This window comes from Clinocottus analis, unplaced genomic scaffold, assembly GCF_023055335.1.
Source record: "Clinocottus analis isolate CAN_PGR_092001 unplaced genomic scaffold, fCliAna1.0.p SCAF_41, whole genome shotgun sequence".
In the NCBI taxonomy this organism is placed as follows: domain Eukaryota; kingdom Metazoa; phylum Chordata; class Actinopteri; order Perciformes; family Cottidae; genus Clinocottus; species Clinocottus analis.
Genome location: NW_027176165.1, coordinates 354,920 through 372,550, shown reverse-complemented (window position 1 = coordinate 372,550; position 17,631 = coordinate 354,920). Strand labels below are relative to the sequence as shown.

The window sequence follows — 17,631 nt, the reverse complement described above, 5'->3', positions numbered from 1 at the left end:
TATATATGTATATATATATATGTATATATATATATATATATATATATGTATATATATATATATATATGGTAATATACATATATATATATATATATATATATATATATATATATATATATATATGTATATGGATATGGTAATATTTTTAATTCAAACAGAAATCCAATGTGAGCCTTTCAATAGTATTCTTGGTAATTAGTACTAGAGAAATATACACACACACACATTTATATATATATATATATATATATATATATATATTTATATATATATATATATATATATATATGTATATATATATATATGTATATATATATATGTATATATATATATATATATATATATGTATATATATATATGTATATATATATATATATATATATATATATATATGTATATATATATATATATATGGTAATATACATATATATATATATATATATATATATATATATATGTATATGGATATGGTAATATTTTTAATTCAAACAGAAATCCAATGTGAGCCTTTCAATAGTATTCTTGGTAATTAGTACTAGAGCATTTATTATGCGTTGTATCAGAACCACGATTATACATTTGTCAAAAGTTGAATTGACATGGAAAATGGAAGATTTTGAGAAGAAAACAAATTGAATCAGAATCAAGAGTTATGGAGGGCATTATTTATATAATAGGATATAAATAAATCTCAGGCAACTATAATATTGACGTTTTTATTCATTTCATATATAGTATAAAACTTGCATGTCAAAAATAGCAGTTAATAAATGTGATTTAGGTCTGCTGCGATGCTTTGGGAATGGAGGAATGCTGGTCAGCCAGTAAATGAAGAGTCATCGAACACGTTTCCATACGAGGTTTTGAGGAAGTGAACGTAGTTCTGCAGGCTGCGGTTGGTGGAGTCCGACTGCTCCAGCCTGTCCTTCATGTTCTGCAGCTGACTCTGGAAACGACGCTCCATCTGGAGGGAAACAACACATGAGGACCAAGAGTTTGTATGTCCAACATCAGAAAAATGTAAATAAAGACAGGGACACCACAACATACCTCCTCTTTGCTTCGCTGGAGCTGACTCTGCTCCGTCTGGGCTCGGCTCAGCTGGCTCTGGAGGTCCAAGGCTTTTGATTGAGACGCTCTCTCTTTGGCCAGAACCCTCTGCATGCTGCCGTCCACCTGCAGGACGGAAACGTTTCCCCCACCACGTAGAAAGTAACAAAACAGGCATTTCCTTGGTAAGCTAATTCAATACTGTGTTTAAGTTTATATATCTTATAAATACAATTACTTATAATTATTGTACTTTTACATCTGAGCACTGTAGATGTGTTTTTATTTATAGTTGAAAAAGCCTGACTTTTCTTCCTGTGCGTTTGTGTTGAACTCTCCTGAACCTGAGGAATCTGTCTCTGTGACGTTGTCTGTCTTTACTCGTATACTAACCGCTCAGACCGACACCAGCTCAGACAGCTGGCCAGCAAACTTTACTTCCACAAAACTCTCACTCAAATGTAAGAAAAGCAATCATTTCAAGTTTGAACTGCACTGAAGAACAAAATCAGCACAGAGGAGAGGATCCTAACTTGTGTAAAGCATCAAACACCAAAGTTGTCGCATGTCATTTTATTCTGCGGACAAGGTCACAGAAGTGACTGAACAGGAAGTCCCGACCTGTCTCTGTGCGTCGTCCAGAGCTTGTTGCAGCTGTCTGGACACAATGCTGCACTCGTGCGTCTTCTCCTCCAGCTGCTGCTGGACACTGCGGATTGTGGCCTCCTTCGATGGGAGAGCCTGAGACATCCCTTCGTTTTCCACCCTCATATCCTCCAGAGTCCTGCAACAAATAACACAAACAACTACAGGTGCAGTTTGGACAAATATATAGAAACTGTGTTTTCTGTTCATTAGAGCCTCGAAATGTGTATATTGTTAATCAGAGATAGTTTCCTCTGGGCTTCACCAACAAAATGTCACTCAAAGAGACACGTAGCAACCAGGAAGAGACTAAAAAAGACCACAAAGAGACACAAAACAGCTACAAACAGACTAAAAAAAACTACAAAGAGACACAAAACAGCTACAAACAGACTAAAAAAAACTACAAAGAGACACAAAACAGCTACAAACAGACTAAAAAAGACCAGAAAGAGACACAACACAACAAAAAGAGGCTAAACAACTAAGCAGTCTGTGTCTCGCTCCTGCAGGAGGAGGTGCTCTGTGCTCGGTGTCTCTCGGTGTCTGCACCTCTCCAAGTTGTGTATTTTCTCCGTCAGAACATCGTTCTCTTCCTGCAGCAGCAGGTTCCTCTGCTGGAACGTCTCCAGCTGCGTGCCTTGCTGTTCCACCTGTGAAGGAACACGTTCCCCATCGGTTACGATAGAAATCCAATAACTATGAGCGGTGAAAACTGTTTCAGAGTCGCATGAAGCCATTACGTTCTCCATCACTATTGGACCAAGTTCTGAAAGCTGTTGCCACCATCGTCCATCAAACACAGAGAAGATACACATGAAGAGGTTTCCCTTGAAGGAGCTGCATCACTCTCCAGATCCTGTGACTTTAGTTGCAAACCTTTGATCTCAGTAAACCTTCGTGATGGCTTCCATTATTTTCCCCTCCCAGCTGTACAAGCGATGATGAACCTCCCGGCTTGCTGCAGTACCTTGTGTCTGACTTCGCTGAGGGCCGCACTGCGCTCCTCGTTCCTCCTCTCGTGGGCGTCGACCTCCTGCCGGGCGCTTTGGAGCTGCTGCTCCGCTGCTTTCAGCCGGTCGGGCATGGCCTCCAGCTCCTGCAGCCGGGCCAGCAGCTCCCGCCTCCCCTGGTCCACCTCCCTCTGCAGGCTCACCTTGGCCCCCCGCGCCTTCTCCTGCGCCTCCTCCAGCTTCAGGCAGTGCTCCTCCGACTCCAGGCGGAGATGCTGGACCTTAGAGGAGACGTCACGACCAACACAGCAAACACTCTGTGACAATAGATCTTTGTGTTTTTTGTGTGATTTCTTTTCAAACCTCCAGGAGCGTTTGCATGAATCGGTTTGACTTTACATCCACTTTGCAAACACACAGAAAGATACTCACACCTCCTGTAAACACAGACACTCCACGAGGAAAAGTCCTGCACACTCACGTAAAAACATGCACAAAAATACTGCTTTTAAAAACATACTTATGTAAAAGTAGGTTTGTACCTTCGTCTTGTATTTCTCCGCCAGGCTTTCGTGCTTTTTGATTGACGCTTTCAGCCGACGGGCTTCAGACTGCAGATCGTGGAGCTTCTCCTCGGAGGAGGTCAGCTGACCCTGAAGATGATTCAACAAGATGTCAGAATGTTTTATCATATTTTTTTATAATATAATATCATCCTTTTGTTTTAAAAAATGTACTTAAGAGCTGCAACATAAAATCCAACAAACCAAATTAAGGCACATGACTACTCAGCGATCATCATGTAGAGAACACTGCTCCTTCATGTAAAACAAGAAGAGGAACGACTGACACTGATCATTGTTTACAACGTCCTCTGCAACGTACTCTGAGTCGTTGGTTGTCCTGCTTCGTCGAGGCGTTTTCAGCCCTGAGGCGATGAAGACAATCCTGGAACTCCTCCCTCTCCGCCCGAATCCTCCCCTCCGCTGAGTGGAGCTCAGCGCTCAGCTCGGCCGCCTGACTGAGACGGAAGCAGCGCCGTAAAGCTGGAGTCATGCCGTCAGCACGGTGCCTACAGCTAGAGGTTTTCTCTGGACGTTTCAGATGGGGTGACTTTCACTTCTGACACTCTTCATACATTATTATTTATACACATTGTATTCTGAAATGACTCGTAAGTTACAGCATTTAACAATTGGAACCATATCTGTAAACGTTGTCAGACATGGTCATTATAAATACATTTTCTCTGCACTAGACAATGAACTGACGCAGCATTATGAAACATGAATCATATTTGCGGGCTGTGTCCATGGGGATGTGTGAGCTTTACTCACAGCTTGAGAGCAGACACGTCCTCCTCCAGCTTCCCTCTGACTGCGCTCTCTCTGGAGAGGCGGAGGCACCAGTCGCTGGATGTGGACAGAGTCTGAGCCAACTGGGACTCCTGGAACAAAGAAGATGTTCTCATCATCTGTCACGTCATCACAGCTGGAATGAGATCACGGTCTGCAGGACGGGACGAGACCTCTGAGCATGCAGAATACACCACGGAGAGGAGTGAGGAGCATCCCCAGAAGCAAGACTCTGAGTGAAGGAGCGCTCCCTGCCCGTCACACACACAACACACACACGACACACATACAACACACACACGACACACAACACAGACACATCACAGACACAACACACACACAACACACACACGTCACACACACGACACACACACAACACACATCACACACACAACACAGACACAACACACACACGACACACAACACAGACACATCACAGACACAACACACACACAACACACACACATCACAGACACAACACACACATCACAGACACACACGTCACACACATCACATCACACATCACACACACACACACACACAACACACACGTCACAGACACAACACACACACATCATCACACACACAACACACACACACACACACACACAACACACACACACACACACACAGACACACACACACACACACACACGCATCACACACACACAACACACACACACACACACACACACACACACACACACACACACACACACACACACACACACAGACACACTGTCATGACTCCTGAAACACACCTTCTCCTGCAGCTTGGCTGCGAGCTGCCTGTTGGACTCTTGGGCGTGCTCAGCCTGCCGGGTCAGCAGCGTCAGCGCCTTCTGCTCGCGCCGCCCCTCCTCTTCCTCCTCTTCCTCCCTCCGCTGCCTCAGAGCCTGCAGCTCCTCCTGCAGAGCCTGCAGCTCCTCCTGCTGCTGCTGGTGGTTCTGCTGCATGTCCTGACACACAGACACGCACAGCTCCGCTTTCAAAGGGGCGTGAACCCGGTTCATCCGCCACGGTGCCGCACTCTGTTCATGACCCTCTACACTTCTGCTCTACTGCTGGGAAAGATCACACTTCTTACTTTAGTCATCGTTTGAAAGCTGAACTTACTTTACAAATGAAAACACAATAAAACATAGAATATGATTTATTATGCCTTTCATGCACATTTTTAAGAGTTTATATGAATACAACAGAAACGATTAGTCAACTCCCTTTTTAATTAATTAATAGTTTAAGTCTTTTTACCTGCAAAGATAACACAAATAATGTTGGTTTCAGCTCAACAAGTGTGAGATTAGCTGCTTTTACTTTTAATGATTTAAATCTTGAAGTACTAAATACATCGATTCCATTCAGTTTATTTTATACATTTTCCTGACTATACATACTTTCAACTCAAAAATAGGTTCAGCGCAGGAATCTTACTGTGTGGTGAAACCTTTAAAGAGATTCTGTTATTTGCTGCTTAAACTTGTCTGAAAAGGATGAAAAGCTGGTTTCAGGTGAGCCACATCCGGAAAGACCAGTAACACATGACACGAGCAAACAACACAACATTACATCGTTGTATCACTCAGTCGCTGCAATCTGCTGACTCGAAGATTAACATATTACTCTAGCTTTCAGTTCCTTATAATCGTCACTTTGACAATATATTGCTTCATATGCTACTTCCAGGATTATTATTATGATTAATAATAATAAATTAGTCCCACATTGGGGAAATGTATTCTCTGCATGTTACCCATCCTCGGTCATGAAGGAGCAGCGGCCTCCTCATGACGCACCTGGGGGATTGAACCAGCCACCTCGTGGTTCAGGTCGCCCACTGAGCCGCAGCTCCATCAGCATTAAAGGACCATGAAGTGGTTCATTCAGTCATGAGCACGGTGGATAATGCAGCCACAGCTGTTTCAGAACTATTTGAGCATTTTTTGGACTACAACTGCTGTCCTTTCTTTCTTTTTGCACATTCCTGCTCAAAACTAAGCAGCACTATCATTTTTAAAAAACTAATTCATGCACATATTTTCTCATATTATCTTTATTGTCAATCTTTACTATTATATGTGTGTTTCTTGACTGTTGCATTTCCTGCTTTTATCTTTTATTTTCTCTTAATTTCTCTTAAAGAAGGCAAACTCCTGGTGGGTGTAAACCTGCTTCTGAGCTGCTGCAGCGGCTGCAGCGCCTCCTTTCAAGACTACAGGGAGCAAGTGTGTTTTCTAATCGGAGGCAATGTGAAAGTATGAAATATGTCATCATATTTTACATCATTACAGCATCAGCATGCTGGCTGCTGATGAGAAAACACTGACTGGTCATGGAGTGAAGCTGGAATCTGTCTCCTTCCAACCTCGACAGCAGCACCGATGGAACGACCGGTCCACGACTGACAGCTCAAGCGTACATTTATTGGTATTTTATGTTCACAGACCTGAATCTGAGCGGCCAGATGGACTTTTTCTGCTTCTGTTTTGTTCAGCTCAGACTCCAGATGGCCGCGGGTCGACTGCAGTAATCTTGAAAGGTCCTCCGTCGTCTTCACGTTGTCCTGCCATAAAAGAGAGTTTTTCTATTTGTGAACACCTTGAAAGGGATGTTTGGAGGAAAATGTGCTGTTTTAGTCGCTTTGCAGACAATATAGAAAACGGCTTAGGAGAGGCCTGTCTGCCAGCGAGGTACAGACAATATTCTAAACATAGCGCACACTTTTAAAAGATATTGATTCCTCCAGCTGTCTAAAACACGTCCACAGCAGCACATTGCTCTGCTCCATCTACCGCAGTAAAACACTGACTCTGAAGAAGAACCCCACTGTGACAGAAACCGTTCTCCATGACAGAATACAACCCTCAGGAAATGTGTTTTTGAGAACCTGTGCAGCATCAGCACTCATCTGACGGTAAGTTTCAAACCTTTTCAAAATCCAAATGCACAGCATTTGCACAGCAAGCTTCGAGGCCTCCTTCTCCTTGATGCTGAGTTTAGCCAAGAGTCCCTGGAAGAGGAGAAAAACAAGAAGCGTCTCCTCAGATGTCCGGTGGCTGATGATAACGGGGCTCATAACGGGGCTCAGGCGATAATTACTCACAATGTTCTCTGCCTCAATGACAGTCAATCTCTTCTGGAGGGCGTCTTTCTGTTCTAACCACATGAAAGATTCTTTCTGAGGACACACAACACAGCATGCAGATCACAGTCGGGAAAGAATTATTGACATATTGACATATATCCTTGCTTTGTTCCTTCTGCCTCCTGTACCTCGTATTTACTCCACTCTCTGAGGAGCTCTCGGAGGCTCTGATTCGTGTTGTCAAACATCTCAATCTTCTCCAGCAGCAACTCCTGCTGCCGTCCCAGTGACGCCGCATGCAACTTTGACAGCCGCTTGTCCTGAAAAAAATCAAAAACAAAGCTTGATAAAAACAGGATCATGTGCAGCAAAAGAAGCCCTCCTCCAATCATCTATCCCACCTCCAGATTTACCTTCGCAAGACTGTCAATGGTTTCCTTTAGGCCGGTCAGCTGATTGGCTACTGCTACGCCGTCGATTTCTGTTTCTACGAGCGCCCTCAGTAGCACGCCTGTCTCTCTGTGTCGACGTCGAGAATGTGACCTGTAAGCAAATAAGGTACGATATGATAAGATATGGTAGAATACAACAAGATGTGATACGATATGTCTGCTATCAAGTGTCTACTTTAAAATGTCTACTAAAAGCTTCTGTCTAATGTCTACAAAATGTCCCTGGAGATAAAAAGTACTGAACGATAATTTGTTTTCAACACTATTAATTGTGATTGTTTCCTGTGAATATGAAAGATTATTGTAATGTTGTATTTTGAGACTCTTACTTCTGGAGCTGCATGCTCTCTTGCTCTCCGAGGAGGACCTTGAGGTTTTTGGACGCTACAGCGAGCTCTTCTTCCAGCTCCTCGTTATCGCGTTGACGTCCGACTCCACTTTCTGATCGACGCTCCGCTCTGCTTCTCTAAACACGACACACAAACAAACAGAACTTAAACGCGAAATATGTGACAGGGCTGTGAAATAATCAATACATATCTGCATAATCTGCAATCAAACCAGGGGGGCTGACAACATTTTTGTTAAAACGAAAAGTGCAAAATTCAGTGCAAATTCACTCCAATTCTGTTCATTTTCCAGCCTTTATTATTATTTATCTCTAGCTGAAAGCCTTGCAGTGAGACATAAACACTGTTGAAAGACCTGAAACTTGAACGAGTCCACGTCTCTTCTGCAGGAGTGTCTTCCTGGAGGAATCCACGGCGTCCGCACCTTTGGCCTCCCTCCATCTCCCCTCACAGGGGCATCTTTTGTCCTAATCTGCAATCAAACACACATAAAACTGTATCATGAAGTGACCATTTAGTCCGTTTAATTGTTAATTCACAATCTACTCAGCAGAATATACATATTTACCAGCTGCAAAAGTAAAAGGGACAATGTTTCATGAATAATAGAACAAACATTACATACATACATTTTGTTGACTTTGTACATTTGAATGAGGGACTTATACTTGTAGTAGAGTATTTGTACATTAAGGTATTGCTTACATTTGAGTACAAGATCTGAGTACTTCGTTCACCACTGTGATTTTCACACATTGGCTATGAAATAAAAAATAAAGCAACGTCAGAGACCTTTTTTTGTTCAAACGTTCAACATTAATTCCAGTTTAATAAACTAGTCACAGTAACCTGCGGGGTCCGGGTGGGACTCCTCCTCATGTGCACGTGCACAGGGGTTGTCTCCGGTACGTGCACGTGAACCGGCGGAGGTAAATCCCGTGTTTTCATTCTTCGAAGATGTTACAACAAACGAAATAACACTTAAAAAGCTAAAAACTCGTTCATTGTCCCCCGCGCGACTTAAAGGCTCCACGCTTCCGGGATAAATCTCTGCGGAGCGGACTGTTGTTCTGATCGACGCCTCTGATTGGCTCGTTTGCAATATCTCGCTCTGTGATTGGCGGAGAGGCCAGTTGACGAGCAGCGTTGCCCGTGGTAACCACTGAAAGTAACGGATGTTTAAACCGACCGTTAAAATAAACGTATTACAAGTATTCATTTTTAAGCAACTTATTTAATATCTAAATCAACTATGAACAATTGTTTTACCCTCCTATCTTCCTAACTAAAAATAAAACTAAATACAAGGAGTACAATAATACATGTATGAAAGCCAAAATGGTGGACAACATATCAAAACATTTTGATTAGTATAAAAGCAGCTAATAGAACTGAAATGTATTTTTTACGATCGTATATCATTATTTGACCGTTGTGTGGCTGTAAAATAAAATATGCGCATTTGTAATTTATTTCTAGAGTCGGAAATGATCGAGGTGACCTCACTTCCGGCTTTTGGCGCTCACTTCCGGCTTTTGGTTTGCCCGCCTGCAGGGTTTTCGAGAACCTACTTCACTGGATCCCTTAATGTTGAAAAAAGAATGCACCATTTTGTGCCCATTTGGCAAAGCGTGTGACAATTTAACTATTAACAACCAATGGTACATTGTGTTTCCTATAATAAAAACCAGTCTGTTATGGAGGGTAATTTAAGTCACCAATGTACACAAAAACATGTACTGTAACTAATATTAAATTTAATCAAAGACAAGATAAAGTTATGTACACTTGTCTAACTTAATTACCTTGGTTGTAATAGACTGAGATAAGACAAGCAGCCTCAATTAGGGAGAAAATAACTTACTGGAAGGCAAGACAAATATATATTTTAAATCCTTTAAATTACACAGACTTAAGTGACCCTTTAGATCCTTTTGTATTTGTGCTATAGCTTGGTCTTGATTCAGTTCAACTTAAGGTCAAAAGTGAATACATATTTGGGAGGAAGTTATGCACACCAAGGTTTTAAAATTATATTTGCTCCCTTTCTAGATTTTATAATGTGGTGCCCCTTTAAAAACTGAAGTCTCCTTTCCACCTCCAATACCATTATTTTTATATATATATATATATATATATATATATATATATATATATATATATATATATATATATATATATATATATATATATATATATATATATATATATATATATATATATATATATATATATATATATATATATATGCACCCACTCTGAAGACTCCCACACGTGTAAACACAGTAAGTTTTATTATTGTAACAAAGCAAGTTTTACACCTCAAATTTAAAACAGTTTATTTTCCCACCCACCCCAGAAAATGAAAATGTGATTAAACGCAACTTCTATGAGACAACGGTTCTTATTTTACCCATGAAGCAGTAGGGGCCAAAATTTACAAGCTTTTTTTTCCATTTTTGTTCTTTATTAAAAATGTCATTTCAAATCTCATGGATATCTGTAAAACAATACAATGAAAAAAAAATGTCCCATAGAAATGGTGTCAAAATAACCACTGTCCTCAATAACCAACACACCCCACCCCGCTTCCCCTAAACATTACAAGTCAAAAGGAATGAGTTGGTACTCGTTAACCACAAAGGGGAAAGAAGAAAAAAAATATAAGTTTCTTTCAAGGGATCAACATCCCAACTGAAAAAAAATTAAATGGGAGATAAAGAAATTGAGGTTAGCTAGGGCTGGGTCACTACACCATGGCTTTAAGTCATTCAACCACAAACTTTAACAGGAGGAATTCTGTGTGACTCGTCTTCAAATTCTATTCAGGATGCCGTGCAGATTCTATTTTTATATTATCATTATTGAGATGACTTTTGGGATGGTACTCACAATTCAGGGCAAAGTGCCATTGGCCAAGGATGAGACTAAAGAAGAACATAACATGGCACCAACAAGGTGAAGAGGCTTCAGAATGGAAAATGAAGCACACAGAGATTTATATATAAAAAAAAACAAAAAACAATTTAAAACCTTTGCTCCCAAACATGAGTGGAAAAACCAAACAGGGAATAGAAGGTTTAGGGTCTAAGCAGATGATATTATTTTAGTCGTCTTCTCCCTCGTCATCCTGAAAGAAGAGATCAGAAAGTTAGTGACTGCTGAAGACGAGCTTCTCTTACCGACATCCGTACAACTCCAACATCACTTCACCTCTCCATCTTCTCCATCGTCCTCTTCGTCGTCCTCTCCATCTTCGTCTCCCTCCTCGTCTATGTCCTCCAGACCCTCTTCGTCCTCGTCATCGTCCTCACCTTCACCCTCTTCGTCGTCCATATCAGGAACCTTAAGAGATTAGGAAATTGTTTTTTTTTAACCCCCTTTATTGTTTTGTCTTTCAAGTTACTTCACACGTAACAAAGCTTGGAATGTATTTTATTGGAAAATGAAAACATTGCGTGTTGTGGGAAAGTTTCAGCCGAGGATACATCAACATGCTGGTGAACATACCAGGTAGTACTGCAGGGGGTTTGGCCAGATGTCGTCCTTGATGACCTCTCCGAGCTCGTCAGCGCCGGCGTCAGCGTGATCGGTGAACCAGGTGAAGAAACTCTCTGGCTCTTCATGTTGCCTCTTCCTCCCTGCTTTGTTCTGTGTCTGACTGGAGCGTTTGGTCAGGTCCTTAAAAAAACAATGCGATCATTACATCAATAATCAGGTGAAGGGTAAAAAGAGGAGCTTCAAGTTTAAAAGACGGCAAAACCAACTCAAGCTACACGTACCTTTCCTGATTTCCATTTGATTTCTGTCGACTTTGAAGACGGGTCTCCACTCTCGTTCAAATGGAACTCTTTGGAAAGTAGTTTGTTTTCAAAGTATGGATTTTCATCGAAATACTAGGAGAAAAAATGACAAAGGAGTGAGAACAGAAGAAACACCTTGTACTGTTTTGTGTACATGTGCATCTTTACCACAAAAAAAAAAACCTTACAAAATCTATTCTGTAGCCCGACTTGATGTCTTCAAACTCGGTCACTTCCACTCGGCTCAGGTAATGAAGTGCTTCTTCATCTTCCTCTCCCAGTAGGGCAGATACTGTGAAGGGGATGGAGAATATTATACAGACAAGACTTTAGTCACTGACCAAATTACTCAAAACATTTGATTATGGCAATAAAAAGCTTTTGTTGAATTGCTCACCTTGTGGATGGTTGACAAACGTGGTGACCCAGAAGTTGGGGATTTTGGCGATCAGTTCTGACCTCTTCTGAAAGAATGGCTGACGGAGTTTGTTGTATTTCTGTTCTACTTTGAGGATCTCCTCACTGGCTTGCTCATTCAACCTAAATAAAAAATAAATTAAGAGATCGAATCCGAACTATATTTTCAAGTACATTTAGTTAGACAGAGAAATTAAACAGTGGCATTCTGCTAATTGTCCTGGCAAACACAGATTAAAGTATCTAATTAACAAGTTAGTACCTCTTTGTTTTAAAATGTGTAGTAAGCAGCTCTTTTGAGTTTTCAGACAGCCAGAAAATTAACACTCCATCCACAAAACATTTTTACCTGTCAATTTCATTTTGAACTTCATCGATGTGTTCAATAGCTTCTTGCTGCTCTTTCTCTGTGTGGGGGAGGAGAAATACAGATGCATTACAAAACATTCACAACTTAACTTTTAGGATGGATACTAATAAAAACATGATGTTATTGTAAGCTTATTATATTGAGTTACTCTCTAGGAAGCAGTGTTCCAGTGCTTTTATTGTGAAGGAGAAATGTTATAGGCATGCTTGTAAAGAAATAAAGTTATGGTTTATTATGTTAGTACTATTAACCCTCAGCTACATATTTATCAATAAATAAAGTGTGCATTACTCGTGCCCGCATGAAAAAAGACGCATCGTTAAACAAATAAAGTAAATAAATAATTTCTCATCATTGAGCGGTGCTTTTTGAACAGAAATTACATGTATTACAACCGCGTAACGACACGAGGGATATTTTGCCATTTTTTACTGTTCAAGTGCCGGGTTATAGGGGCCCGATTGAAACCCGGGGTCCCCCTAACCCCCCGGAGGGTTAAGGCAACAACAGCGTCCAATGGCTGCGGCTCTCGCGGCTTAGACGCTCCGCTTCCTGCCGGCTGCTGCCGCCGAGGCCGCGTGGTTTAAATATGGTACACAGTAACGTGAGAGAGTAGCCTATCTACCTCTACATTTTAATTGTCAAACCGTGCTGGTGTGGCGAAGCCTCACTTCTTAATGTGTAAATATAAAAACGGCTTCATTGTTCCGATTGAAGAGTTAGTGGATTTTGAGCAGTAACGGAGCATAACGTCACTACAACAACAACATTAGCTTGGCTAGCTGCTAAAGCACGAAGTAAACTGCTCAAATCCCCGGTTATATAACAACAGAACATCAATATATGGATACGTTTGTCGGTTAAACGTACTTTGACAATGAAACACGGAGCAAATCATCCTCCAGCATTTGCACACGGGCCACCAAAGAGACCACGCTTGATGATGCTAAGCTAACGTGGCCTCTGAACAACAGCGGACATGCTAACAAATGCGTTAGCTTTGGGGGTAAAGCTAGCTAGCTAGCGTTATGGAGACGTGAACACGCGCGCGAGAGGACAGAAACCTTTGGGGTTCGAGCAACAAACCGTTGCGGCTCGAGCACAAAGAAGAGACGGGGTGCAAAGAACAGAGGAACACAAACGGTCATTTATAAGCGGTATTACAGCGCGTAGCAGTGCGGGTGATGTGAGAAGAAGAAGAAAGTGAAAATGGCGGTGAACAGGGGAGGCCGCCATTCCGTTTCTTACCGGAGGTTTCGTCCGCTCCGTCATGGTTCGAGTTCAGCTCCTTTTTACTCACTTTTGCCGCCGAGGCCGACATGTTTTAATTTCCGACTTACAAAAGACGTCTGAGGGAAAAAATCCGCGAAACAGGAGAATTTTGTTTTCGGCGTAAAGTTCACCAGCGCGCGCGGAAGAGCCAACAGCGTGCTGCGTTCCACACAATGTAGCTGCCGATGCGCGAGCGAGGGAAGTCACAGCAACCGCCGCTCACGCGCTCCTTTCATTTAGAACGCGCCTCGCCGAACGGAGGGAGACGCGAGCTCCGCCTCTCAAAATAGGTCTCGCTGCTCCGCGATCATTTGACGATTTTACTCCTCTTAGAAATCACAACTGAGATGAACTGAACCTCGAATTGAACGCAGGTTTATCTAATAGGCATTTTTTTTAAATAAATGAATGACCACACAAAAAATACTTTTAATTCAGGACCGTCGTAGGTTGGACCGACTCGCACTTGCGCACTTAAAAAAAAGAACGACTGAATACGAGGAACCTCATTCTGGCCGTCTGGTCCCATGCTGTCACAATGCACACTTCTATTTGAGTCTATGTGCAGTAGTCTGCATATTGCTTCTTTTATATTTAAATATGCACTGTGATCAGGTACGATTTTGAGTTTAGTTTTGTATTTGATGCTACTTTATTATTATCCATGTATCTGAAAGTTTTACATTGCAGATTTAGATTATTAAAACAACATATGAACCATTACATTATGAGGTGATATTAAAGATTAAGATGAGAAAACTCATCAAAGATCATCAAACTTTTTTTTCTCAAAGTACGTTGATTTTATATAACAGTCTATTTACTTATTCCTAATTCATTTAAATTTATTTTTCCTTTGATTTTTTATCCTTAATTAAGAGCTTGTTTTTTTTGTTGGTCGGGGAGAGAGTTTTTTTTACAAGAAGAATAATACTGTTGACTTGAATGCTTGGGGCAGGCGCGGGGGGATGTTAAATGTATCACAATTGCACTGTATTTTTGTGTACGTACTTGCCTTAATAAAAAAAAATTAAAAAAGAAGAAAAAAAAAGATCACAACAGAAGAATAGCCACGCATAAATACAAACATACATGAACAATAGAATCACACGTATTAAGTGTAAAATAAAGAATACTGACACAAGTGCAAAATGTAACACAATAGCAATAATAGTAAGGTGAATAAATTGTTAAAATGCAAATTAAAAAAGTAAAACACAACAAAACAGATTAAATATATTTTTTTCTTTTTTATTATAGATAAATAAAATAGAAATGTAATATTACGTGTGATTTGTCAGTATTTAAAGTGATTAAAACACTGTTACCAGCTACATTAGTGCATTATACACCTGTAAATCTGAAAATAGACATTTTGCATGAGTACTTTTGCAGTCCGGACTCCTCCTCGTCCCGAAGAGAGCAGCAGCAGCAGCAGCTCTGTGTTTGTCCTTTTGGTCCGGACGGCGCAGGAAACATGTGGTCATGCAGTGGCCAATGCCGAGTCCAGAGCAGGCAGATCAGCAGCAGCAGCAGTGCCCGCCCCCCCACCCCCTCCACACCCCCACCACCACCACCACCACCACCACCACCCACCCTCCTGCAGAAAGAAACCCCCTCTAAAAGAGAGCGAAAGAGAGAGAGGGGGGGGGGATTCGGTTACAGAGCAGAGGAGGATGAGGATGCAGAGGGAAGGGTATGTTGCAGAGGAGGATGCACAGAGGCATAAAAACAAACAGGAAGACAGCCTGCGGGATCCAGGTCTCAAGATGTAGGCACCGCATTATACGGAGAGAGCCAGAGTGAGTGTGTGTGTTTGTGTGTGTGTGTGTGTGTGTGTGTGTGTGTGTGCAATGAACGCACCATAACATCAGGAGCACTTGTGTTTCAAGGATATAGTGAAGGTGGAGAGGTGCAACCCCCTCCGCCTCCACTGAGGATGACAAATTAGTCCCTGTGTTCAGCAAAAGGAGCGCGAGCATCACCCGGAGGTTAGTGAAGTGCAAAATCATCCCAGTCTGGTGCATCTCTTCTTTGCTCACTTTTTACATTTTTTTTTGGATACAGGAATACGTGCAGCTGTGACTCCCTTGTGTTGTGCCGCTCACTTGTTTAAATTAACCCTGGCTGGACCCAGGCAGTGCTCCTCTCCCTCCACCCCCTGTCCCGCCTGACTTGTCAAAGTGTGGGATGAAGCCGTGGCTTGTTGTCTCTTTTGATGTGATGTTATCCAGGATCCGATGCTGTCCACAGCTCAGCAGATGCTGCAGGATAGCCGCTCCAAGATCGAGCTGATCCGACTGCAGATTATCAAAGTCACCCAGGCTGGCAGCAGCAGCGGCGGCAACAGCAGCAGCAGCAGCAGCAGCAGCAGCAGCGGCGGTGGTGGTGACGGCGTTGCCGGAGATGGTGGCGGAAACCCTGACAGCTGCACTGATGGAGGTCAGAGTTTATGGGTCATGACGCCCTGTGAGAGGATCACACAATGATGCACTGGATCTAAAAACGCATGTTCTTGGTGACACAATTTGTCAGAATCTGTTTTGAAATGAGGGATTCTTCTTTTTCCTCCAGGATTCAAACGAGCTCTTCAGTGGCATAAAATCATCTGTTTGCACTCTTGCCAGCAGTGACGACACAATTCATGGCTTTCTGTTTACAGTCAGACTTCCTAAATAGTAGAGGAGGAAACCAGAAAACTATAAGAAATAATCTTAAACTCTTGGCATCTGGTAAATAAATCACAGATTATTGAGAAACAATTCTATCATCCCCTGCTACGTGGCAGGAAAACATCTTTATTTCTAATTGAAATATGATAATTTGGTGTCAAAAAAGAATGTTTTCCTTCGGTTTCAAGGGATCAAAACTAACAAAGATGTTTGTTTGTGTTGGTCAGAGGTGAGAAGTGCTGGGTCGAGTGAAGAGAGGCGCTTATGGTTGAGAATACTTTGTACAATTGAAGCTGTTAGACCCTCTAAATAACTTACACAGCTTCCTAAACTTTTCTTTTTGCTGGAGCTCAAACATATAAAATATCGTCAATCTTTATCTTGTTACTTTTCCTGCTGATGTTGTTTGAAGCATGTTGTAAATCAGCTTTTTTTTTTTTTATCTTCGGCTGCCTCGTTGTCACGAGCTGCAAAACATTTTTATTTTAGTTTCAGGAAATGTTTTTTGTGCCCTGCAAACACGACCTGGTTTTTACATCTCTTCCACTGATGAAAGGTCCAGTTCAGAGATGCTGAGTGACAGCAGAATGTTTCTGACCCTCACTGGGACTCGCGCTTCCTGCCCACGGCCATCTTTGTTATTTGTGTAATCCAGAAAGGGAAAAATGAAACTAGTCTGGCAATGTTAATAGAGACTGGAGAGTAAATGTGACATTTCATTCTGCACTAAAGATGCATCATTTAAAACAACAACAACAGGCAAAAGTAAAAAGGACATGAAAAAAGAGGCGAGGAAACTCTGTCCTCCGTTTCCTCGGTTCACGGTTCCTCCTGCCGACCTTTGACCTCGTTCCTCTCATTGAGTCTTTGTAATGTCTTGACACAAGTTTACGACTGCTGCCTGTCAGTTGAGTGTGAGAAACGTGAAAACAAATGGAACAAAAGTATAACTTTGGAGATGAGATCAAACTGTATTCGTCCCGTGATCGGTTGTTGTGCAGAACAAAGCGTGAAAAAAAAACTAGAGGAAGCCAATGCAAAGGAAATGTAAGCTACCTACGGGGAACATTCTCAATTTTTATTTCATTCATGGCGAAAAATAACACTTTTCTAATCCAAATAGATTAAGATAAGCATAAACATGTTGGGAAATTAAATACAGAATTCACTAATAATTGATTTGTTTGAATATAAAGAAACCATGTCA

At 41.6% G+C, this 17,631-nt stretch overlaps 3 protein-coding genes across 4 annotated transcripts in view; 1 reads left to right on the top strand and 2 right to left on the bottom strand.

Annotated features, from left to right (window-relative positions):
- Positions 1–702: 702 nt before the first annotated feature.
- LOC137801438 (outer dense fiber protein 2-like) lies at positions 703–8,961 on the bottom strand. Its single transcript, XM_068598845.1, is given in 18 exon segments — positions 703–964; positions 1,051–1,176; positions 1,672–1,834; positions 2,248–2,348; positions 2,666–2,929; positions 3,191–3,301; positions 3,534–3,669; positions 3,986–4,095; positions 4,765–4,962; positions 6,450–6,566; positions 6,931–6,963; positions 6,966–7,013; positions 7,107–7,181; positions 7,277–7,408; positions 7,502–7,631; positions 7,870–8,006; positions 8,246–8,362; positions 8,740–8,961. Coding segments are annotated over 18 exon segments (2,244 nt in total). The 5' UTR covers positions 8,839–8,961; the 3' UTR covers positions 703–817.
- Positions 8,962–10,161: 1,200 nt separating this feature from the next.
- Positions 10,162–13,973, bottom strand: seta (SET nuclear proto-oncogene a). 2 transcript variants are annotated; one of them, XM_068598933.1, is made up of 8 exons: positions 13,729–13,973; positions 12,460–12,517; positions 12,091–12,233; positions 11,882–11,985; positions 11,673–11,786; positions 11,401–11,571; positions 11,104–11,235; positions 10,162–11,020 (listed from the first exon to the last, which is right to left on the bottom strand). In XM_068598933.1, the coding sequence occupies exons 1-8, from the start codon at positions 13,799–13,801 to the stop codon at positions 10,997–10,999; spliced, it is 819 nt and encodes a 272-aa protein (XP_068455034.1). In that variant the 5' UTR covers positions 13,802–13,973; the 3' UTR covers positions 10,162–10,996. The 2 variants fall into 2 exon arrangements, with proteins under 2 accessions (XP_068455034.1, XP_068455036.1); XM_068598935.1 differs by lacking the exon at positions 13,729–13,973 and adding an exon at positions 13,351–13,443.
- A 1,388-nt stretch (positions 13,974–15,361) lies between these two features.
- LOC137801452 (serine/threonine-protein kinase N2-like) overlaps positions 15,362–17,631 on the top strand; it is a 17,182-nt gene continuing 14,912 nt past the window's right edge. The window contains exon 1 of the mRNA XM_068598888.1: positions 15,362–16,238. Within this exon, the coding sequence (XP_068454989.1) occupies positions 15,993–16,238 (246 nt within the window). The 5' untranslated portion in view covers positions 15,362–15,992. The remainder of the gene's footprint in view (positions 16,239–17,631) is intronic.